This window comes from Cygnus olor, chromosome 5 (assembly GCF_009769625.2).
Source record: "Cygnus olor isolate bCygOlo1 chromosome 5, bCygOlo1.pri.v2, whole genome shotgun sequence".
NCBI lineage: Eukaryota > Metazoa > Chordata > Aves > Anseriformes > Anatidae > Cygnus > Cygnus olor.
Window position 1 is genome coordinate 38,065,416 of NC_049173.1, and position 24,887 is coordinate 38,090,302.

Here is a 24,887-nt window from a genome sequence, read left to right on the forward strand (position 1 = left end):
CTCCTGTACTGTTCCCAGAGAATTTCGTAAAGACACAAGGGAATAGTTCTTAGATGTCATCCCAGAACTCCTCTAGACAGACTTGAGGTTTGTTAGAATAAGGCACTGTTTCAGGAAATCACAGAATATAACAGAAGGCAGGGACCGAATTTTAAAAGCCACATCAGTATAGCTAGCTTACTTTTCACTGCATGTTCTCTCACAAATACCGTAAGAAAAAAAAAAAAACATGCACGCGATGATGCACAAATTCAAGACTGAAAGAGAACCAGACACATTGCACTACATAAAACTTCTGATTATCTGCTAGTAGTTTGCTGGTATTGTTCATAGGCTACGCAGAGGAATAACTAGTTTGGCATTTCCAGCCGTCAAATTGTCAGCATCTGAAGCTGGTTTGTTTTAATTAACAACCTTGAGAAATAAAGCACTTGCAGCACTACTAAGTGCCTGCACCCATAAGCAAGCCCCCATTTTCCTTAGGGAGATCTTTACGAAGCTTCAAAAACCATCTAGGCAGTAAGTAGCTTTAAAGCTATCTTCCTCTACAAGGAGAGTTGCATGAAAAAAGTAGCATTTAGTTCATTTATTGGAGGTGATTTTGCTAACCAGCACATCATGGGAAACATAATTCTGGAGTCTGCCAAGAATCCAGTCAAGACCTCTGCTATCACTGAAGAGCAAAGCACTCTGCCTCAGGTTAGAAGTATGAGATATGATAAATACAAAAGTATGGAAAATACTGTCATCTACAGACAAAAATTTGCATTCTGGGTGGGTAACACAGCTCATCCAAATCAGAGTATCAAAAAGGTCAGCAAAGTATCAAGGGAAGGAGGGAGAGGAGAAGAGGTCTTGTCCTACGGTAATTCATATTTAGTGTCACCAACAAAAAAACAAATATTTCATTCCACTCATTCAGGTTATTCACTCCTTTCTAATCAAAACTCTGCAGATGGACTTCTCAGCCTTGTTTAATAAAACCCTCCAATTTTATTTACCTAAAATATTACAACAGAAGTACTATACTTTCAAATAAAATACAGATACGTGTTTTAGCGAGAACCAGCATGACAGTTTTGATGAGGTTACTAAAATCACAGATTCTCACTGGAATCCATATTTAGAACAAGACTCCCTTGGTTTGATTACAATGAACTTTTGCTAAATCGATTAAAATACTTATTGCAGTTGCAGATATTTGTGGATTTATTCACCCCAGTTTTTATTTAAACATCATTTCAACAGTGAGCATCGATACAAAACATCCGTATTCTCAATAGAGAAGATGGAGTCTTCCTGTAGAAAAATCATTAATGAGTTACTCAGGAGACCCTAAGCTATAGCTCACAGATTCCACCTCCACCACAAAACAGAAGACTGAAACCAAGGACAAAATCCACTACTCTTCTAATGCACAAGAGCCTCAACAACAGAAGAGAAAGCGTAGGCTGAAAAGCCTGTCCCATTAACCCAGCTGCTCCTATTTTCAAGGCAGCACAGGATCATCAAATGTCTAACTGTGATAGTTTGGTCTGGTTGTCCACTACCATCCAAATCTTCACTATGTGGAACAAGAGGAAATTCTGCAGTCTCTGAAAAAGACAGCATCTCTAGTTAACAGCAGCAAGCAGACTATCATGAAGCTTCCCTATCATACTTCATGAAAGGGCAGCCCCAGCAGCACACCCGGTTCCACAGAAATGCAATATTCTCAAAACTGTCCTGTAGACTCAAAGAGGAAAACAACACAGTTATCTAATACTGTGCGCAAACAAATACGATTTTAACTTTTGGTCTCTGGGCACATTTGTAAATTTAAGTCATATGCATTGTTCTGTCTTCGCTTCCTCTCATCCCCATCCCTTTTCACCTCAGGGTCTGGTACAATTTTATTTAGGAGCAACAATTGCGGAGGAAGTCCTGTTTATTCTCAGAAGCCCTGGGGCTGAGTAACCATAAAGCAAACAAACCCTAGGATATCTGGAAACCAAACCACTAATTAATCTATACTGAGCTCACATAGGTAAGGTTTTTCCAACAACTTGTAATCCAGTCAACTGTTCTTTGTACTGCTATCCTACCTGGACACTAGAATCCCTTTCTTTTACACATCATGCAAATACAGAAATATTCCTATAGAATATATGGTTTACATAAAACCAAAAGGACAACAGGAAGGAGGCACAGGGCAACATGCAAAAAGAATGGACTACTCAAAAGCATAAGTACTTCTCTGCAGAGTCATATAGGTTCTGGTAATTTTTCCACATAGTGAAAACAGTACATCTTGGCAAATCCTAAACTCCCCATAAAAGGCATAAAAGCCATTCAGTACAATTACTTCCATTTTCTACAGGACAGAGTATCAACATGACAGGCCAGACACATTACAATGAAGTATTTTTTACTTTAGTAATAGACCATCTCATACGTGTACATTACTTGAAAACTAGAGAAATGTAACCTAGACCATTCCATTACAGATCAGATACAAAGGTTATTGGAAAACTGCACACAGCAGTTCGCAGCCTCTTACTGAACAGCATGGGATAGTCTGCTTCAAGTCGCACAAACAAGCTGTAATAGAAAGATTATCTTCCTTGCAAAAATACGAAAGAATACAAGAGACTGCAAGAACACTAGAATATAAGATCAGAATTCAAAACCGTCTCGACAAATCAGAAAAGCAGTCAGGAAAAATAACACAGATTTGAGAGGAGCAACTACAGAAGTACCAAATCAGCAGATGTAGGTCCAGGTTAATGGATCATGTATGGTAAGAAAAGGACATCAGGCTGTTGCAAAGAGAGCAAACAGTGCACTATGATGCATAAAAAAACAGATGTCCTGCAAGGCATGAAAAGAAATCCTTCTCCATTGCTAAGCACTGTCAGAGATTCACCTGGAATACAACTTCTGATTTTGGGCACCTCACTCTCAAGATAATGTAAGCCAGCTGAAGGGAATCCAGAAAAGCATAATGAGAACAAGGGTTAGAAGACGTAAGACTGATAATTTATTTCCATCAAGTTTTTCAGAAATTCAAAGTCAAGACAGGCATCAGGGAAAGTATCTGTCCTCCTTTGACAAGCATTACCGATGATCATATAGCAGACCAAAACCAAATCTGGGAATAAAGCCTCATTCCTCTCAGCTCCCTTCCTTAATACATACCGATGCCTTCCTTCTACATGATTTCATATGTAGAATTGTAAAGAATCATAGCTTTTGGCAAAGTCACTTATAACGTAAAATGGAAAAAGCAATGGAGGGAGTACTTTAAAAGAAAAAGAAAATTTAATTCCAGTATTGTATATTTTTAAGCTACCTCCTTTTCTATACTTTGCCACCACGTGAAAACAGGAAATACTGCTCTACCATTTCTCATTCTTTTTCCTCAGCAGTATTAAACATTTTATGAGTGTAGACAGTCCAAAAGGAACACTGTGTCGGGCCATAAACTGCAGAAATGTATGTTCTCCAGACATGCATTAAAAAGTACACAGATGGCAGCAGTACTGAAGATAGTTATAATTACATTTTAACTAGTCATTTAAAACCAAAACAAAGGTGTGCCTTCTGAGAATAATTTTTAACAGCCTCACCAGAAAACAAAGCCTTCTACATTTTGTCACTGCAACAGCACTTTACAGTTAGCCTAACTCCCTTTTATCAAAACTATTTGTTGCTCAGTACCATGGAGTGCAGTATTTAAACAAACTGTCTGCCAACAGCAAAAAGTGAGCTCACCAAGCTTTAGTTAGGGCAAAGAAAGAACTCTAGTCTGTAATCCCCCTTTAAGCATTTTGTTTTCCTAATTAAACAATAGCACAAATTGAAATTCATTCCAAATCACACTTTACAAACATCAGGGATCATACATATGTGAAATTCTGACACTTATATTTTAAGCAGGCTTTTGCAAGAAAACAAAGGGTAATACTAGAATATTTAGTAAAAGAACAAAGCTACAGACTTAATTCCAGACATGAAAATGCTGCTAGGTATAACAAGGAAAGAAACCTTAACATAAAATGATTTATTTCATGAACTATTCATTACTCAGACTGAGGAAGCACAATGGATAAGGTTAGGTATATATTGTCTTTTGGTGGAAAGAGAAGTTTGAAACCAACGCTAAATAAATTCTTATAAATGATACAGCTAGCAGAAACAATTTTCTAATGCCACTCAGCTCATTACTTAATGAAGATGAACACCAACTTCAATTTTGGAACAAGGGGAGTAAGATATCTTAACAAGAACAACAAGAATTGTTCTTTCTTAGAGGAAAGTTATTTTTGGAAGTAAATCTCCCTGGTTTAGAAAACAAACCACTGTTTTCCATAGGTTAAAATAAAGTTAGGGCTACTCAATGTTTCTGTAATTCATACAAGATAATGAAAGCCAGCAAATTCTGCAGTATCTACACAATTCTAAGCATTTATGTTTCTACAGATAACTTGCAAAATACAATCAGCATAAAGCACTTTTCATCCTATTGAGTTCATAGAAGGCCAGCTCAGTTTCTCCAAGTAGCTGGTGAATTATTTAATAAAATTCTGTAATTTCCGCGGCACTGTTCTGAGTCTTCTTAGCAAACAGTCACAAACTTTTTTACTTTTGTGCTGCTCCCTAGAGAAATACCCAGACTTCATGAGAGAAAGAAAAGGCACCAAGGCCTTTTTAGAAAATTTATTTTTCCATTTATATGGAAATAAAAGATAAAATAAAAATTGGGGAAAAAAAAGCAGCCCCACACTGAAAAGAGGATTATATTATCAGGTAAACCTCGACCTTTTGCAGCATGCAGATGGTGGACTAACTAGCAATGCAGTGACCAGCAGTTAAGCATAATTGTGAAAAAATACAAAGATTTTTCTGTTAGCAGTTGGGAATTATTCAGGTTCACACATACACACAAACAGAAATTATGCTTGAAGTTGAGCATCAAGGCACTCTACATGCACAGCAGCAGCTCAACAGAAAAGGATCCATACTTTCAACTGAAATCTTACCAATGGAAATTGTTTGAACCACATCTGGCCTAAATATGGCTAGTAAAATTCTGGCAACTCAGTTCCAAAAAGCTTTCCTCCTGATAAGGTTAGCTCCTCATTAAAGAAACACATGTTTCGATGTGGTGTAACACTTAAAATATTTCCTTTTAGAAAGCTTCAAAATGGAACCGGTGCTCTAAGCTTCTAAAGTAGAGAAAAATTTTGCTTATTCTAGGTTTAAACAACTTGCAAAGATAATTCAATTACTATTTCTATAACACTGGCAGGATGATATGGAAAATAGTTTTTAGGTTTTTGTTTTTTATACTTTGCTATAGAAAAAACAAAGTTTGTATTTCAGCAGATTACGGTCCAGCTACAGACAAATGAAACTGGCAGTCTAATGTATCTCCATAGTTTTGGAGAAATCAGCATACAGCGTTGTTACATACTGTAACAACAAATCAATTCTGTAATATTTCTAAACTTTCTACATATTTTATTACCAGTTCAACAGTAATTGGCATTACACAGTTTTCTTCAGAAATCTTCCATTCTGTTTTTTTTGTTTGTTTGTTTGTTTTTATCTCCATAAACTAGTATTTTCAGATATCAGAACAGTGATAAAGGTGCAGAGGAGCTGACAAGCAGCAACCACAAAGTAAAAGAGAACCAAGGATGAAGCCCAATGGAAATACTTGCATGTAAAGAAAGAAAATTACTACTTTGAATGTTCTCTCTTTACCAACAGAAGCATTCTAAATCTTAAGAAACTTCACTCCAGGAAGCTGAAATGATGCAATTAAACACACTTAACCAAAGACAGCAGAAAGGCACTGCATATGTCAAGCAGTTTGTGCATTTAAATTGATTTTGAGAAGAAAAACTCACACAACCTAAAAACAAACATACATGTCACTAAACATTTGACTTTCCAAAGCAAATTAAAACCTTGGGTATAAAGTTTACAGAGCAGAATGCATAAACAAGCAGGAAGCACTGAAATGACAAATGTGGGAACTGAGAATGTGAAAAGAAATTGACTACAACAGCTTTAAGTGCTGTCAGATTATTAAAATCGATAAAGGGATTTTTTTTGTAGTTTTTAAACTAAAGCATGTCACATCAAAGGGAAAAAAATATTACCTGTGGAAATTATGGGCTTCTTGACTACTGTTAGCTTAGCACAGCAATTAAAAGCATCACAGAATAGTCAAAGTTTGTCTTTTATTTGCACTATAAAATCACAGATGAGCTTAGGAGGAGAGGCTTCTATGGGGAGAGGTTTCTATTTCATATTTTCAAAAACAGAATAAAAAAGAAAAGATAGATACTATGATACATTTGCTGCTAGTAACAATAGCCAGGATGTTTATCATAAATAGTTTCTCTACACAAACCTAAGGTCACAACCCAGACAAAAGTATGAAGGACAGCCAGTGTTGTAATTTGATTAGCCTTCTGGATTTACAAAGCAAGTTCCACCTTCAGTCTCAATTCGATATTTAAAAGAACAGTTAAAGCAGTTTGGTTTTGCAAGTGGCACTTTTAGAGTGCTTTTCCACAGAGATGTCTAGCCAGATTCACACATTTTATCAACTACTAACAACTGGAAGACCAGATTCTATAAATACCAATTTTTATACACTAAACAGTTAAATCTCCACAACAACTCTAGTCATATTGGTATTCGGTTTTTAGCTCTTTACTGAAATGGATTCAGCAACACTTCTCTTTCAACCAGAATGAACATTGAACTACTTTTACTGAATAACACTTACTAATAATAAATAGCTTCCTATGAATATGGAAGAAGAGGAAAAAGACTATCCAAAATGTATTTTGCTTTCTATTCCTTTTAAGAATACCAAGGGTCTCCGGAAAACAGACAAGAAACATACAGGACTGAGGAGTGCTGCTTAAATATGTAATCTGGTAGATAGTATCAATAGACATTATAACAGAGAACATTCAGATTCTAAACACTCAGAAGTACAACTTGTTCTAAAACATACAGATGTTTCATACAGGTTTACATCTTCACTGAATTTCAAAACTAGGGGGCTTTTTGTTTGACTTACAGCCAAACTGTCTTTCTCAGTTTCTAAGAATCATGTTGGGGCTGACTGTCTCATTTCAACCAAACCCAAAAGAAAAGTACTTCTTCATCACAGCTGTGTGCAAGGAAGGGTGAAAAGGGACACTGCCACATAATTCCCATGGTGGAAAAAGCTTCCGTAGCCATTCAGTCAGCAGTACAGCTGCCAGGTGGCCTGTCAGCAATCGTCTGGAAGTGATCAAAACCTTGTGTTGCCTCTTGCCCTGGCATCACTTAAAGAACCTGGGATGGAACCAGGTTTACTGCCAAGTTAGGATGAAGTATGGATCAAAAGGGGAAGTCAGGCATCATATATCTCATTTCTCAAGAAACAACCTATGTTGCTGATACATTAAAAAGATTCAAAAACCATTAAGTCAAGCAAAAATTTATGATCACAAGTTTGATTTTGTTTCATTCAGCGGCTAAGATGGTGACACATTCAGTGAATACGTTTAACATTTTTTCTCATCTCAAAAGGTGGATTAGAGTTTCAATTACTACACACAATTTTATTTATTTTTTTTTTTTTTTACAGCAGAGATGGGAAGTACTACTTTCCAATGGACATCTATATATTGCTCAAGAACACAGTATGTGTGCTTTCTGAATGGTAACGAGCTTATCTATAGCACCTCACAACCAAACAGCTGTTATTCCCATTTCATAAAGCAAAAGCAGAGGTGCAGAGAGATTACTGAGCGATGACCATCAGTTTGGAGGCAGCTGAGATCTGTTCCCCCCCCTCCCTGAATACTTCACACCATATAGAGCTCCTTGGGTTTGAAACATAGCTCCTTTTGAATTCAGTAGAAGCTATGAATGTTAGTCACTTTTGCAAGCCCAACTCAATATCCAGACAACACGAACACACAATTATTCATAGCTAGGTAGTTTACAGTGCCAGGAGAAAGAACAACATTAAACTTACTTGAACTCCAGCATAACATAGTAGTAGAGGTTTTCCCAAATTTAATCCTATCTGAATACATTTCCTTTTTAGGGAATGCGGGGAAGCCCCTTTAAAAATACTTAGTGACAAGTATCTACTTAAGTTTAGTAACTTATTCCAATTATTAATTACTCCATTAAGAACACACCCCTTATTTGAAGTCTGAACTTGCTTAATTCAGGCTCCAACCGCAGTACTGTACTATACCTTTGTCAGCTGAAAAGAAGGATGCTTTTCTGTCAAATACCTCTTCTTCGAGTAGGCACATATTGATGAATGAAAAAATCCTTAACGTTTCCTTAGCTAAGCTAAACAAAATAAGCATTTTAGTCTTAGTCATTGAAATTCCTGTCCCCTACTCCCATTCATTTTCAAGTCCAGCCTCCAGAGCCTAATTTCCAACTTGCTGGTTCATCTACTCACTTTTTCACCAGCTAAAAAGGTTTATTTCAAGTTCAAGCCCTATCAGTCATTAACCCCACATCTTTTTCAAAGTCTCCAAATAAGGCCCCCTATTTGTTGTCCAACTCCATATTTAGTTGCACTAGCCCTGCCATGAAACATATATTTTCAGTGTCCAGTTTATTAATGGTCTAAATCACTTTGCAACCTTACTAATGTTTTAATCCCAAGTATGTAGAAGATTACAGATACAAAAGGAAGAACATTTGAAAAAATTTCCAACACAGTTATTTACAATAAGAACTTCAGATGCTCTCTAACCTCAAAAACCTCAAATAAGTCTGCAATAGCATACTTATCTCTATGTATGTATCAACACTTGCAGATGCATAACACACAGCTGCTGGATTTTGCACCATACACATACACAACATTGCCTAGGGATCTCTGCTCGTGGGATCCCCAATCTCTAGCCAAGGCCTTTCTAGAATATTGCACAGATCTTTAAAAATTTTATTTAAAGGTAAGTCACCTCATGGACCAATTCAAAAAGACAGTTGTGGCCAGGAGCACATATTCTTGGCCAAAATTTCAAAAACTCCTTACCGAAGCATTCATAATGAGAAACAAGAACACAAGCAGCACACCAGCCATCACAAATGCCTTAAGCAAACACATTAGCTTTAACATAATGGAAACCTTTAAACATTCAACCTTTGTTTTCTTCTTATGTAGGATGAAATAGAATCATAATTGCATACTACTTAATACTGTCCAACTCTAAAACCTCTGTAAATAGCAGTCTCTGTCTGTAAGCAGAAGAGCAGCCTGAGCTGTCAGAGGCTCCAATCCAGCTCAACTTCACCACTTTAATGAAGACAGAAGGTGAAGAGGGCAGGGGTGTCTAAAGTAGAAGAAAATCAAGAGAACAGTATCTTCCCATAAAACCCATCGCCTTTTTCAAAGGATCGCATCATATTTTCCTAACATACAGAAGTGTACATTCTTACTCACACAATTCTTTCCTGACTTTTTTTAGACACTACAAACATTACTGGGTACACTAACTAGGACACTATCTTCTGTACCAGAACTTTAAAGGCATACATGCAGGGTTTAATTTTCCCCATAAAGGATCTTTATAAATTACCTGGCAGAAGGAAATCTATTCCTCTTCAGCTAAGTCAGTTAGTTCAACATCTCTAGCATGTACATTTCAGGTATGATAGTCACCATGACCTCAGAAGCAAGATCTGACCAGTCTGACTGGAGTTCTTGCCACAGTTTCTCTCTTTCACTTGAGTGATTAGTACTGTACTCATACTATGAAATATTTCCTACAGCTGAGTCTCAATGATATCTTCTGACTTCTGCTTCTGATACCCCATCATTGATCACAACATGAAGGAAACCCCCCATCCACCCACATTCATGGAGCTTACATCTTCTAATGCACTTTTTAATCAGTTTCACTCGGTCCCTGCACTTCTTCTGTTGTATTTTATGGGCAAAACAAAACATGATATTTAAGAAACCTGAACAACAAAGCACTGAAAAACAGCTGGAAAGACAATCCTGTAAATCCTCATTTGAAGTCCAGAATAAATATGAAGAGAAGACACCATAAAAAACAAGTGGAACAGTTACTTTTTCCTGTTCTCCAACTGTTTTCCAGATGACACCTGCCTGAATATTTCTGATAAGTTTTTTTTACCTGTTTTTTCATCTTCTTGTCATTTTCATTCTTCTTGGATTTTCTTACTTGACTCTGTAAAGCAGAAATTTAAGAGAGGAAGAAGAACTTACTGGTATTGAGAACTCCTCTGCCAAATACTTCAATAGTGATGCTCCTCTAGCCAAAAAGTTACTTCTCTCTGCCAGATTGCCTTGGAGTTGTGTGTCAAACTCCTTTCTGACAACTGAAGCAACAGAGTCAATTATTATGAGTTTAACCTTCTTTGAAATAATTTCTTCTTCCAAAGACTTAATCCTAAAAAAAGCAAAAACCAAGAAGTCACTTATAACACTTATACAATACAACTGTTTTATAATCCTGAAATTGTTTAAATAAAAGGTTTACCTCAATAAGCTGAAAGTCATCCCCTCTTTCTCCCTTATAGTCCACCCCCACTAACACCTGAATGCATTAAAGAGAACTGGAAAGTAATCTCAGGCTCCAATAGGCCACATAACCCAAAGCAGACCCCTCCAGAAGAAAGGTTTGGAAGACTAGCTAGCAACATTGCACTGCGCAAACCCTGAATGGCACAGACAGCAAATTAAGCAGACATTGAGACTGTGCCTTTGCTTACAGTAGCAGCATCCTACTGTCAACATCAAAATCCTTAGTGTATGCAGGAAGTATATGCAGGAAGTCAGAGCTCCTTCCACATAGCTCCAAAGATGATATGCCAAGCCTGTCATATCAATAATACGCTAATAGCTGCTCTTCTCTGATAAAGCTGCAGTAGATAAAAAGTTTTAGAAGAATTCTTCCACTAATTTAAAATGTACAAGAAGATCCTGAAATACAACTTCATTCATTTTCATTACAACGTGTGTTCACAAATTAACATAGAGTACAACATATCAATATTGTCAACAACAGCGTCAGGCTGATGACTCTGAATCAATTCTTCCCTCCCACTGCTGGAGGGGTCCCAGTCTTCCCGGAAGCAAAGAGCACTCTGGAGGAGCAATATCTCCTTTCTGTTTCATGACACATATAACTCTTACACTATGGTCTCTCCGCAAACCAAGACAAGACCTGTCACACAAATACTCCCCTTTAAAGGCTTATAGTGATCAGATTATAGAAAAATTGTCTACCCCAAACCATAAAACATCAAGTAGATTAGTCAAGAACTATGAAATGAAAAAAAGCAATGCCAGTCTTCCTGTAGAAATTCTACTTCGTTGGGAACCATGCTGTTACCAACATAAAAATCTTCAAAGAAATGAATTACTCTTCATAAAACTTTTATATCAAATATTATAGACAATCTAGCTGAATTATGTTTTTGTTTTTTCTCCTTTTAAGTTCTGGGAAAGAATACCTCTTCAGCACACTGTCACAGGTCAGCTCTCGATACAGATGAATGCTACGGGTCATGCAAAACAGCTTTTCATCAGAGTCAAAATAAGTAGGAAATCTGTTTCCTGCTATCTCAACCAACCTATCAAAAAAAACAAAAGACATTACAATGAAAAAGGAATAATGTGGGGTAATAACACATCAAATATTCACAGAACAAACAAAGCAAACCTCTGATAAGTAGATACCATGTAATAATGGAAGTCTTTTTCAAAGGAGAAGCACACTTTAGTAGTCAGACTGAAATACTGGAAGTCAGAACATTTAGATTGTATTCCCAGTGATGCTAGCTAGTGCCAATGGTAGGCTTGGGAAAGACATAATATGCCCATACACAAAAAGGCAGCACATTTCCAGCAGAAGGATACTGGAAAGTTTACAGTACTGAATGTTCTTCAGTTACAGTACTTAAAGTTCTTTCAATTTTGCATAAGATGTTCAAGTCAACTGCTAAGTATTCTCGTATTTTAATTATTTATATCTAAGTATTAATTTCATTTAAACAAACGTACTCTCCAGTCCAAACCATCTCCCCTTCCACATTTACCTTGCATTGAAATCAGAAATCAGTTCCTGTATCAACACAGAAATTCAACAAGATGATAACAAACAGAAGACCCATTACAAGATCCAGCCAGCGTGGTAGTCAGACCGCAGAGAACCCCAATTCACCAGCAAACACTTATGCAAGTAGTACATATATGGCAGGTATACCTGCCAAATTAAAAATCTTTTCACAGTATCTATCTTTAAAAAGAAGAACAAGGTCATCTGGATTAGAGACTTCTACACTGAAGCCATTCCCATTGTGCTGGTTACCACTTTGAAAAAAGAGCTTATAAAATCTTAATAAAATGTACTTTCAGAACATAGCAAAAAATATCAGCATTGTGTCACAAAGCAACTGAGACTGCCTGTTCCAGCTGCCAGGCAGCTACAACAGAATCACAGAATGATTCAAGTTGGAAGATACCTTAAAGATCACCCAGTTCCAGCCCCTGCCATGGGCAGGAACACCTCCCACTAGATCACGTTGCCCAAAGCCCATCCAGCCTGGCCTTGTGGCCACAACATCCATCCATTCAGATAGCCCAGGTACAACTAACATATGATAAAATGATGCAACTAAACAGTTTAAATGGCAGCTTCACTGACAGATTTAATGTGTGATTTCACGACTAAATATTTTCCATTACCTTTTTAGTAAATTCATGACCCTTCGAAACCTTGAATAACAATTATTAAACATACAACTGTTTATTACCATGGTTGGCTACGGATCAAATACTTTTATTTTCAGAAACTATGCTTTAAAAATAAAAAACTCACATCAACGTAAAATTAAACAATTTACTGATGAAAGGTAAACACTTTAAATTGACCTGTATACATAAAATCGAGGACACAAAGGCATACATTTTAGAAATGCTGAATGCCTCGTAATTCTCCTGAAGTCAGTGGAAAGAAGTTCTGTGCCTGTGAACACAAGGCAGTTTTATCTAGGTCCTCAAAAATGAGTCCAATAATTTAATTTTAGAAACTCATAGTTACAATCTGAGCCCTGTACATTTCCCTCTCCCACCCCCGTGGAGATTTTATTTTTGAGAACAGACATGGAAAGTACTTAATTGTCTCTATTTTAAGCATCCATATCCCCCGGCTCATGTGCTTGAGGAGAACGACATCTGGTGGATAATACCTGGACACACAACTTACTGGTTAGCTTGATGCTGTTTATTTGAGCCCCTTTCATTAAAGCCCAGAATGTTAAAAGCCGTTTTAGAAAAACTCTTAAATCATTTTTCTTTAGCTTTAACATTCAAGCATACTGTTGTATTTTCATCTAGCTATTCTGAATAAGCAGTTTCGACGCAATAGCCTCAATCTCATTCATTTGATACATTACTTACTACATCAAAGCTTGTCCTGAGCAACTTCCATGGGCAGGATCTTGTCTTTACATTTGCATAGTTAATTAATAGGCATACATATGACAAAGAAGACTATTACACAAATTGACTTCAAATGACACACCACAATCTTAATAAGATCACAGTATTATTTATACAGTACATGCGGGTTCTGAGTTAAGATCTAAATCCCATTTGTCATAAACCCAAAAACTGCACAGAACATGTTCTCTGCAACCAAGGCAGAGGCCCATAGGGTGGAAATCCCTCACTGTTCTCAGCATTAGTTCACAGAAATTTGCATCTCATGTTTTTCCACAAGCAATAAATATAGCTAGACAGTAAACAGAATGCATTATATTCAGAATTTCTAAACAAGTTTGGTATGTTTTCAGTTAATTGGCTAGCTAGAGTTGAACTGAATTCCTAACAAAACTGACAACAACAATTTCAATGTCAAGAATTAGTATGGCCATTCCACCTACTTGTCCCAGCATCCACACTCTGAAAATGAATGGTGGACACTGTCCGCACTGTTACAGCTTTTTATTCCACAGCAGAAAAACTATATATATAAATTACAGAAAACAGCAGCATATCTTAGAAAACCAGCCTCAATTCTGGTCACTTTTTTCAGCATTGCTATTAGATTGAGCTAAGCTGTCATGACAGAGAATAAGTAATAGCCTATGAAAGTTTGTGGAAGCAGAAAGCTCCCTACCCTGAACTAAGACCTTCCAGGCAGAATGACCAGAAAAAAAAAAGTGCCTTTTAGCATGACATAAAACTAGCCAATTTTATACAGTATCTTTCTAGAAACAGCAAGGCATTACAACCAGTACAACAGCTACAACTTAGCGACTCTCAGCCCTAAAAAGCACCAGATATATCAACATTCTTCCTGGTCTTCTGTATACAAGAAGGGGACATCATTTGCTTTTTGCAAAGCCATTGCTTGAAGCTTTTTTCCTTCTCTTTTTCTATTACACTTCCAGTTCAAACTAATTCAAACTTTTGTGAAATTAACTTGACAAAAGTAGGGTTAGAAGCCCTGCCTTCTCATCCACGATAGATTAAATAAAGCATTTAAACATCCATGACATTTATATGATTAAACAACGTAAATACGTGTGTTTAGATACTCCAGATTCAAGCCACAAGCATAACTACTATGTCACTTTAAATCTCTAGATGTCTTTTCTGCCCATTTTTCTACACAAACAAGGATGAGACTATTGTACTTCTTGTCATCCTCCTCCAGACCCCCTAATAACTTGAGAACTCACTAATTCTGTAGAGCAGTAACAGAGGAATAGACATCTCAAAAACATCAAATTCCTTTGTGGTTCATGACAGTTGGTGGCTAAGCAAATTAGTGCTACCTCTAATGAAACACTACAGAATGATGTCAACAGTTAAGCAGTTAACAAGGCAAGAGTGGTAACCTACGTGCACATACATCCTTAACTCTCAGACAGATGCAGGATGTGTCTCCTGTCCATTCTGCAATTGGAAAATATGATCAGTACAGAGCTGAGCAGTTTCTGTTGTGTGAGTAAAGCAGGAGATGTTAGAAAAACCATAGATATTAGAGGGAAGGGAATATCATACTGCATGGTTTGCTATGCATGTAGGGGAGAAGTGAACTTACTGCAGAAGGAAATGAGAAGTACAGAGGAAGGGCAGGAGGCCCCACGCAGCAGAAGTAGGACAGAAATCTGAAGGAAAACAGCCTGTGTTAGTCCTACTGTTCACTGAAAAACCTCCATGTTCCTTGCACACAAAATGCTGCGCCTTTACATCCTCAAAACCTTCTTGCTTACTTCACAAACTAAACTGCAAAGAAAAATTTCAATATATGTTATGACCATTTTTAAATTAGAGAGTGTTATCCATCTTGCTATATCACAACTGGAACACGCAACATCATGCAAACTAGGAAGGTGAGCAAACCATTCAATTCGGTGAATTTCGTCATCTGGAAATAACTGCATATAACAGATGAATACTTAATAGCTGCCATAGGTATTTGTGTTATAATTGCTTGATTATTGCTCAGAAAATAATTGAAGGCTCCAAGATAAAAGGCAGCACAGAAGTTGAAAGTGTGAATGTCAGAATTTTGCATCTTACCTTTCAGCACTGAATGCAGACTCTGTGTCAATGTATACCACAGCCCCGTCCAGCCCTCCCATGCTTACAGGTAGTGTAGCCAGCACACTCATCAGAATACAAAACTGAGTTTTGCCACAACCTGGTGGGCTTGTTATCTATAACAAAAAAAAGATTAGTAACATGAGCAAGAGATTTCACACTCATTTCACACTAATTCTACTTTTAACTGAGGCCCATCAGCCAGAACGCCTCAACTTCTGCTCCTCTAGTTACCAAAGCAGACAGCCACAAAAAGATAGAATACGAAGCCCACAAAGAGCAACCTGCAGTTACTTTTGGATCTGTGCCTTGCAGTCTAACTCATCACCACTGAAGAATAAATAGTTGTTCTTCAGATGCAGCATTATGCTTATACTTTCTTTTCTATCTTCCTCTTTCTACTTTGCTGCGTCTCATATTTGAGGTCCCTTTTTCTTCCCCTCCTCTTACTCCCCAACAGAGCCACAGCCAGTTAACCCTCCATCTCCTCCTCTGTGCTACCTTCTAAAATGGAGCAGAATTAAAAAATTCCCTGTTGACATTCACATGACATCAAGCGACCTTTAAAGCTGCAAATGAAGTCAAAAGCTATTGAGTTCACAGATGTAAGTCATTGCTCAGGAATTATCATTACCTCGGTTACAATCAGGTCTCACCTGGAAATCACAAGGATGATAGCTTAAATCCTGTGAAGTCCGAATGTGCAATATGAACCACATGTATACAGCAGACAGACTTTATCCTCCCCAGAGACTACCCTCATGCTACAATGTAATAGGAAGTAAGTTTTAGCTTGGCATACTATATGAAATTTACTTTCTAAGCAGCATGTGTTTCATCAGTGGTGTTAATTGCCTATCACCATATTTTAACATGAACACCATTTACTGATTCAGATCAGCACACCAATTTTAAGCTTTCACCTGTGCTTAGTAAAAGCTTACTGCAGTTAAGCAGTATTCAAAAAGAACATACTCAACTTGTGTGAAATGCTTCCAGTATGATTTTGATCCAAGACCAAAACCACAAGGATCAAAAGAACACATTGCTTGATGAGATCCCCAGTTTCTGAGAGCAAGACTTTTTTGTACTAGAGATGGCACTAGGCTGTTCTTTATCCACAGCAGATTTTAGAGATGGCAAATGAATCCCAGGCCCTGTGTTCAGATAATCATGTGTTCATTAGTACTACAAAGGTTTTAAATTGAGTATCAAACTGCCACTGTTTCTGGGAAGGCAAATGATGATGTTTTTAATAATAAGATAGCTGAAAAAAACAGCTAATAGAAAGTTGAAGTGAATTTAGGCACTAAAAACGGAGACTGTTCTCATTCCAACCCCAGTAGGGACTAAATAATAACGCAACATAAACATAAACCCGTCCAGGGAAATTAAACTACAAAATCAAGCATACCCCCTTCAAAATACATAGCACTGCCATAACAACATTTGTTTGTTCTGTTTGGGGTTTTTTTTGGAGGTTGTGTTTTAGTTTAAAAAAGAAACATTCTTACAACTGACACAGATAAAATCAAATTGATTTTTGAGCCAAAGTGCACAATGGCTTTTAACTGCAAACACTGTTGCACCTCAATATACAATAACATTGCTATGGTTGCACTTCAGACAGCAGCAGCATGACATGGAACAAGAAATTTACAGGGAAATACTGAGGGACTGCATTAGCTACTGTCATGTTCTTTAGTTAAAATCTCTGTAATCACTTTTGTCTTTAAACAAGGCCTGAAAACCAAGTCTTATCAGTCAATCCACTTCAAGCTTCCACACAAGGAAAACATTAGATGACTTAAACGATTAGAAGCACACACTACGTTTAGTGATTACAGATCAGGAATTAGTCATATTTATGCAATTATCCATCCTCCATCCATCATACTTAAGTAACAGAATGCTGTACCAACAATAGCTGCCACATTTTAACAGAAACCCAAAGCATATATAAAATTTGAAGAAACAATACACATTTCTTACATTGTAATAGCCGAGGAGTCTCACCAGCTGCTTCTAATTAAAATTAGAAATGAATGAGAGAAGGGCATCAATCCAGTTGCTAAATTAAAATATTTGGACAACTGTGAGGAGAGCTCATAAAAACGTTTGTAGTTTGAGCCCTGCCTGGGAGGTGCCTTGGAATTTATTCAACATTGATTTCAATGGTTGATGCAGGAGTAAATTCAGCAGAGATGCTGTAAACGTGTCTGAGAATTTATGCATCGTATCAGAGAAAGACAGGGAATGTTGCTGTATTAGCTAGTGTAAGAAAGCAATTCAGTGGAGGAAGAGAGAATTTCCCTTCCCCAAAACAACAATTTATCTTTTATCAGCATTCCTTTAAAGGGCATTTACATGGAATTTAAAATAATCCACAACAAACAATTTTAGCAAACTATCACATTTTATTATGGTTACCACTGTTTCAGTAAATGTTTTGATCAATACAATCTTAGTTAAAAAAAAAACTTAAGTGCCTGTAATGCAATTTGAAATGAATGTCTGCAAAAAGCTTGCTCAGTTTGCTTTACACTGAATTTGCTTTGAAAATCAAAAGTCCACCAGACAGAAATGTGAAGACTACAACAGTTTTTAATTTACCTCTGTCTAGTAAAATATACTTTTATTTTTCAATAAGCTATATGTTATTTTCTCTGGCTCTTCTGTCGGGTTTGGATCAAGTCACAAGGAGCTAATTCTTCGTCAGCTACCCAGGGATTAAACTCTTCAATATTCACAAAATCATTACTTTAATTTTTCCTCAGAGGAGTTGGCCAAAAGTTCTGACATCTGACCACAAAGTTTCAGTTACGATTTAATTTCCAACTTAAAGCCTAATAGCGGTTTGGGGAAAAATGGTCCGAGACAGTGAAAGGCAAATCAAATCCCTCTGGCACTCAAAAAGCAAGCGGCTTTGGCTGTAGAAGATACCAGCAGAACTCGACCCTGTGGCTCATGCATTCAAATTCCAAGTTTCCAACCACCCTCACTGCTGGGTAAAGTAACAGGAAGACGACAATTTAGCCCCACCAGTCAGGAAGCGTTACACACAACACACTTTTCAAGAGAACTTCTCTCAGACTTGGAACATCTGCCTATTAACAAAACTACCAAAGAGCAATCTGCTGGTCAGCTACGCTCCAGTAAGTTACAAAAGAGAAAATTAGAACAACTAAGCTCCAAAATCACTTGAATCTAAACAGAATATAACCCGAAAAGCATTCACAAGCTACTGTACAGCATCGAAACAGCAGCAGACACTTGATAACATTCTACTAAAACATCATCTAACGATCACAAAGAACACTTGCTGCCAACTTTGAGACTACTTCAGATCTCACGACTTTTGCAAAAATGCCTTTAATAAAGCCTGATTCTGGAGTGACATTAAGTGAGAAAGTGTTCTGCAGAGTCATTTGTTCCTTGCCTTTATGTTTGCTTGTAATACATTCCCTAATCACTTCACAGATTTGGCACCAGAAAATAAAATAAAATGCAATTTATTTATTTATTAAGACATTGTTCCTAAATTCATCTTCTACTTTCTGACGTCCACCTAGGTCTCTAAAATATTTCTGATTGACAATACTGATGCATATTCCTGTTTAAACTGCTGTGACACTGCAACCATGACCAAGCTACTCATGGAAAGACTTAGTGCTTGCAGTTCTGGTCTGATTCACGAGATACCTTGTAAAGACTTGGATATTTTGATCACTTAGTGAGATCATATATTCTAGATAACTCGATTAGGAAGGTCTCTGCGTTTTTAACAAAAACATGTTAGAATACAAAAAATCTAACATACGAAAGTTTTTCTCAGAACAAAAGATTTAAAGTGCAAAGGCTATCCTAACACAGTAGGTTTCTTACAGTAAATTGGCAATGAAGCTAAACCTAAATATGAAGAAAATATGAATTCTGACACATCAATGTAAATTCGTGGACACAATTTTAAACGTTTTTATGAAGACTTGAATGACGTATACTCCTGTACAGCATATACAAAAATAAATACCCAGAACATTTAAAAAGTAATATGCCCTTGTTACATAAAAGCTTAGATTTCCCACTGGAGCAGCAACTGTTACAGTTTAAACCCAGTGCTGCTTGAATTCCAATATGTTTGAAGTCTCTATTAGATTCATAAGCGATTTCTATCTGAGATTAAAACCTATTGACTACAAGCTATTTTGACTACAGGCCATGGGAAAAAATTTATATATTTTCCTCATTATAACATTTTGCTAACTTCTCACTTCTACTCCTCTACTGTGGCAATTTGCAAGTTGAAATTTGACAAAGAAAAACATTTGGTAAGGATTATTAAAGTGTCTGAGGATAAAATGGTTTCAATCTGTTTGAATTCAGAGCATGAGACACATACAATATGAATTTTCCACTCATTTCAAGTGCACAGATTAGTTCAGAACTTTACTGTAAGAAGGCAAGTATGGCCACATTGCATAAAAACAATGCCCATCTAGCTCTGGATTCTTTCTCTAACAAGGGCCTAAACCAGATGGCTATGAAATAACTTAAGAAGAGGGCACACACATTGATACTCCCTCCAACGCACACATTTCTCAATCTCCATTTGTGGCTCAGAGACTTCCTAAGCCATAGATTGTGCCTTTCTAGTTTTATAATACTCAGTGACTCCTATAAGCATCTATACAAATCCTGTCTTTCCAGACAACAGAAGCTGCACAACTTATTATCACTTTCTGCAAGGCAAAAGAGATTTAAAGTACGAGAAGATGTAGCGCTCCCTTATTCTGAAAGGAAAATTCCAAGCAAAAAAAAAAAAGTTGTATTGTATTCAAAGGCCAGAGAGTGACTGTTAATAGCTATACGTTTGCTATTTGTAGTATTATAATGTATGTACATATAATGCAAGCCTTAATTTCAGCATCTTTTCAGAAAATAATGCATTACTTATTTGTTGTAAAGATTATTTACACTTTTATATAAAGCTCTGTAAAGTAATTTTCATGCCTATACACTTCATACTTCTGCCCTAGTTACTCAGCATGCCTTCCTGAAAACCCAGGACTTGCTAAAGTCAGAGTGAGTAGTTATTAAAATCAAGACCAACTCCCAATCCAGCACCTTGTGCTCTGACCACTAAACCACACTCCACCTTTCTCCGTAAAATCCATGCAACAATCTCCTCTTTTTTTCTGGGCAAATTTTCAGTCATTTTTTATACTGAAATAGGTCACCAAATCTACTTTTTGTTGTTGTTGTTGTTTTCTTACTTAACAGGCTGCAGAAATATACCAAAGTGTAGCCTTTATCAATTAAAAAGCCCACACTTCTAAACCAAATTTTTGGTTCATTGGATGTTTAATGAACCTGACACAAGGCAGTCAAGCCTGTAAGACTTCTAGGTGTGGTGTGCAACTACAGTAAAATACATTGAAAAAAAATTACCTCTGTGAGGGATCCACAGGGCACACCACCATGCAAGACTTTATCCAAACTATGCAGTGTGGTGGATAAAAAGGCTGAAGAGGGATTGACAGTCCTCCTTACTTTCATTTCATAAGCCTACAACAGGAGAAAAAAAAAAACACACAAGATTGAAAAGTGCTTTTATTGTTGAAATAGGAAACTTGTCACATTTGCTTTCATTAACCTAGACTGACTTAACACTTGCCAATAAGTAAACAATTCCCACCTTCAGTTATAGTCCCCTCTTTTCTCATCACCCTTCCTTGCATTTATATCCCATTTACAGCTCATAGAATAAATTTCAAAGTTCACTGTGTCTCTCTCACCACAATATTAAATAAGGTTTTTATAATGACGTTTCAGAAGTTTTCTCTGTTCCCATTCAGTGAGGCTTGCTTTCTACCCATAAAACTCCAGCTTTTACATAAGGAAATACTGTGTTATTAGTGACCAAATGCAGAATAATCACAGTGAAACCTAAAACCAAGAATTCCCTGGCCAAAATTCATTACCAGTTTGAAACTACCTGGGTTCAAGGAAAGGTTTGCTAGAGATTCCCAAGTCTTTGAACAAGCCTTGGCTTATCCTTTCCAGTTTTGAGAGGAAGACAAGTCAAGAAGACAGGTACAGAACTGAGAAGAGTTGGATTCCTAATTCCTCTGCTAACTAGAACTGGTCCAAGATCAGAACTTAGTTCATACGAATTATTTTCATTTGGGAGACTGAATCAAATCCAAAGAAGAAATAAGAAAATGGAAGTGCTGATCTGGAAGCTCCACAAGATGCTTCTGAAAGAAACAAGTCCTCCTTGCACCTTGCAGAACTCTGCTAAAACTAACACATTCCTCAATCACTGAACATCAGACATTTGATTTTAAAAGGAACAATCCAAGATGTAAAAGTTGTTGCTCCAGTTGCAATTAAGAGTTCCCGGAGGTTTCAGGCTCCTGGCCCAAAAAGAGACTCTTGAAGCCCTGGCATGGCATACTGCTATAACCTAGCATGACTAACTGCTTGAGAAAACCTGATTTCTCTAACCTTGAGAGAAACACGGGCATCAGATTTACCCCATAAATTAAAGGAGTTTTTCTATATTTCTTAGCCTATTCTAAAGTTCTGTTACCAGGGCTTCCAGTGTCTTATTTGGACAGTATTTTCCCTTTATTTATAATTCCTTTTACCTATTTTTTTTAGGGCAAAGATCTTGTCAAACCTTGCTACATCAATCATGATGTTACCTCGGTCACTCTGACCTGAAGTCCATTTGAAATCCAGCATTTGCAAAGATTCAATTCACACTCATTAAAAACAGCTAACATCTCTATTTCTTGAAGTGCAGTGCTGTATTGTATGCACTTACTTATTTGGTCATCTATCATGTCTTAACAGTTCTTGACAATTGCCATCTGATAAATTTCAGTGTCTGCCAAGCTTCTCAGCAAAGATTTATTTTAATCTAAAAATTTGACTGAATAGCGATATGTAAGTGAAAGGCAAAGGCAAGTGCTAGAAATCTACTTAACGCTTCCATCTATCTTCAATTTATTGATGATTATTAACAGTTATCTGTATCAAACTAAAGTCCTCCACAGATTTAAATATTAAAGTATTACCTCGTGCAGTCAAACAGACTTCACAAACCGAGATCACCCCATTCCCAGATACAAAGGTATATGACATCGTTTAGCTTTTTCCCCAGGCAAAGAATTAAAAATAGAATCAACACAAACTTACTGTCTGCATTTTGGGAGCACAAGCGAGGCTGACTTGACAAAGAAGTTTTTGCACATTTCTGTAGCTCTGTCCTGTCACCTTCATTAGCTCCAAGAGCGAAAGACACAAAAAGTCCTGAAAGAAGATAAAACAGTTCAGAGACTTTAACGCCCAGATTGAGGCTAGGAACTACACTGATACAATTTATACACTACTAGAATAAATTTCAAAGGCCAGACTTGCCACTTGTGCTGTGTTATGCAGTATTTTGCTACACCTCTCCTACTTTTTTCTGATGCCAGTCAGGCTATACCAAAAGAAACTGTATTCATATTTTAAAGCACACAGCATCAGGGATTAAAAATTCAAGAGCTGTGCAATGAAGTTGCAACATAACACTTTTCTGCCCACAGAAGTCTTCACTACCTGAAAAACATTCAGATTACATTGCATTTTCTAGATAGCAGTCCTACGGCTAGATTCTGTATTTAACATGAACACTACTGAAATGTATAAGGCCTCTTTGCTCTCTTTAGACAAACCATCGTGACAACTTCAGAATTTATCGGTGAATCAACCCAAAACTGATAGCATAATTTTACAATGTATTCACATACACTAGGTAACATAGCATGCGTTTTTTTGTGGAGAGCTCATAAACGTATGTCTTACTCCATTCAAGTAGTAGCTGCACACCTCTGCTAAAATAAAGCACCTCCTGTTGTTTTAAAAGATAGTACATACCAGATTAAACATCTTAGCCATTTACCATTTTAGTGCTACATTTTTACAAGGCAGCAGCTAGATGGAGACTGAAATACCCGTAGAAAGTAAAGCTCCATGTTAAATAAATGTAAAATAAATAAATAAATCCCAAACCATAAAACAACCCTTTCACCTGACAGGTAGTGATCTGATAGCGACTCAGCCTTTCACACAGCTCTTGAGACAGCTTTGCTCTTCTCAGTTTCTTTGCAGCCATACTCCCCAGTCTGCAGGGTAAAACAACCAAGTTTTTGAAAACTGCTTGGAATGTGACAATGCAGATAATTATGCCCTCCCCTTGCTAAAGAATAGGAAGGAAGGTGTGTATAAATATAGGAAGCCTATGCCACATTATATTACTGCTCAGAAAATAGCTGTGTTAAATTACATCTCCTCATATTTGACTGTGTATGAGGCCATGCCAATACGAACAGAAGAATCAGCAATGCCTATACGATATTGGTTTCTGGGAGAGAAGCAAGCTGGAAATCACTCAGCGATGAGCCTCAGGGTAGCAACAGGAGCTCCTTGTGCTATTTTGCATTGAGAAGAAATAAGGTTATCTCTGAATGGCTTAACACGAGTTGTGTGGTAACAGCAGTGAGCACTTAGACCTGGAACATCAACTGCTGAAGCACAACGCTCCGTTCTGGTGAGAGAGCGAGCGCTCATCACAGGCGCTGAAAGAGCAGGGATGCAAAAAGGAGACACCAGAAAGACCAAAGCTCTGGAAACACACGTTAGCGTGCAAGATTCAAATTATTCAAAGCACCTGATAACCTTCTAGGTAAGCTTATAAAAAGCACACTGATAAGAAGAGAGCTCTTTGATTTAACCAATAACATGACAGAAAACAGAGGCCAAAGCTAAGGATATGAAGATCAAAACTACAATGTAAATATTATTTTGTTCTACACATGGCAAAAAAAAAGAAACAGTACTGGAAGAAAGCTACGAGCACTTTGGCTTACTAAGTTTTATTCGTTGCTTTGAGATTCCCGCTTAAAGAGCCTCCGAGTAGCTCAGAAAAGCCTTAAAACTAACGCATGCAGCAGATAAGATTATCTCTACCAACCCTTCCTGCCTTAACCCACAGCTATTTGCATTTATCCCTATTTTTGTGCCCTTCCCCACCATTCACCGCCCCGCCACAGCGCCCAGAGCCCAGCCCCGGCCGTGCCCCCCACCTCCCCGCCTCACCCGGCCCCACTTTTTCAAAGCGCCCCCGCCGCCGCCGCCGCGCTGAGGCGCAGCCCCCGGGCAAGGCGCCCGCCCGCCATTGGCTCCGCTCCCGCCAATCGCCCGCACCCGTGAAGGCAGGCGGCGC

General features: G+C 37.4%; 1 protein-coding gene across 8 annotated transcripts in view; it reads right to left on the reverse strand.

Moving 5' to 3' along the window:
• RAD51B (RAD51 paralog B) overlaps positions 1 to 24,887 on the reverse strand; it is a 378,738-nt gene extending 353,851 nt beyond the window's left edge. For 7 of the 8 annotated variants that reach the window (XM_040557572.1, XM_040557566.1, XM_040557568.1 and 4 more), the window contains exons 1-7: positions 24,869 to 24,887; positions 23,694 to 23,787; positions 22,817 to 22,930; positions 21,062 to 21,178; positions 15,593 to 15,729; positions 11,512 to 11,631; positions 10,262 to 10,445 (exon numbers count right to left, since the gene is read on the reverse strand). In XM_040557572.1, coding sequence (XP_040413506.1) covers positions 10,262 to 10,445; positions 11,512 to 11,631; positions 15,593 to 15,729; positions 21,062 to 21,178; positions 22,817 to 22,930; positions 23,694 to 23,777 — 756 coding nt within the window. In that variant the 5' untranslated portion in view covers positions 23,778 to 23,787; positions 24,869 to 24,887. The other variant, XM_040557567.1, reaches the window with a different exon arrangement.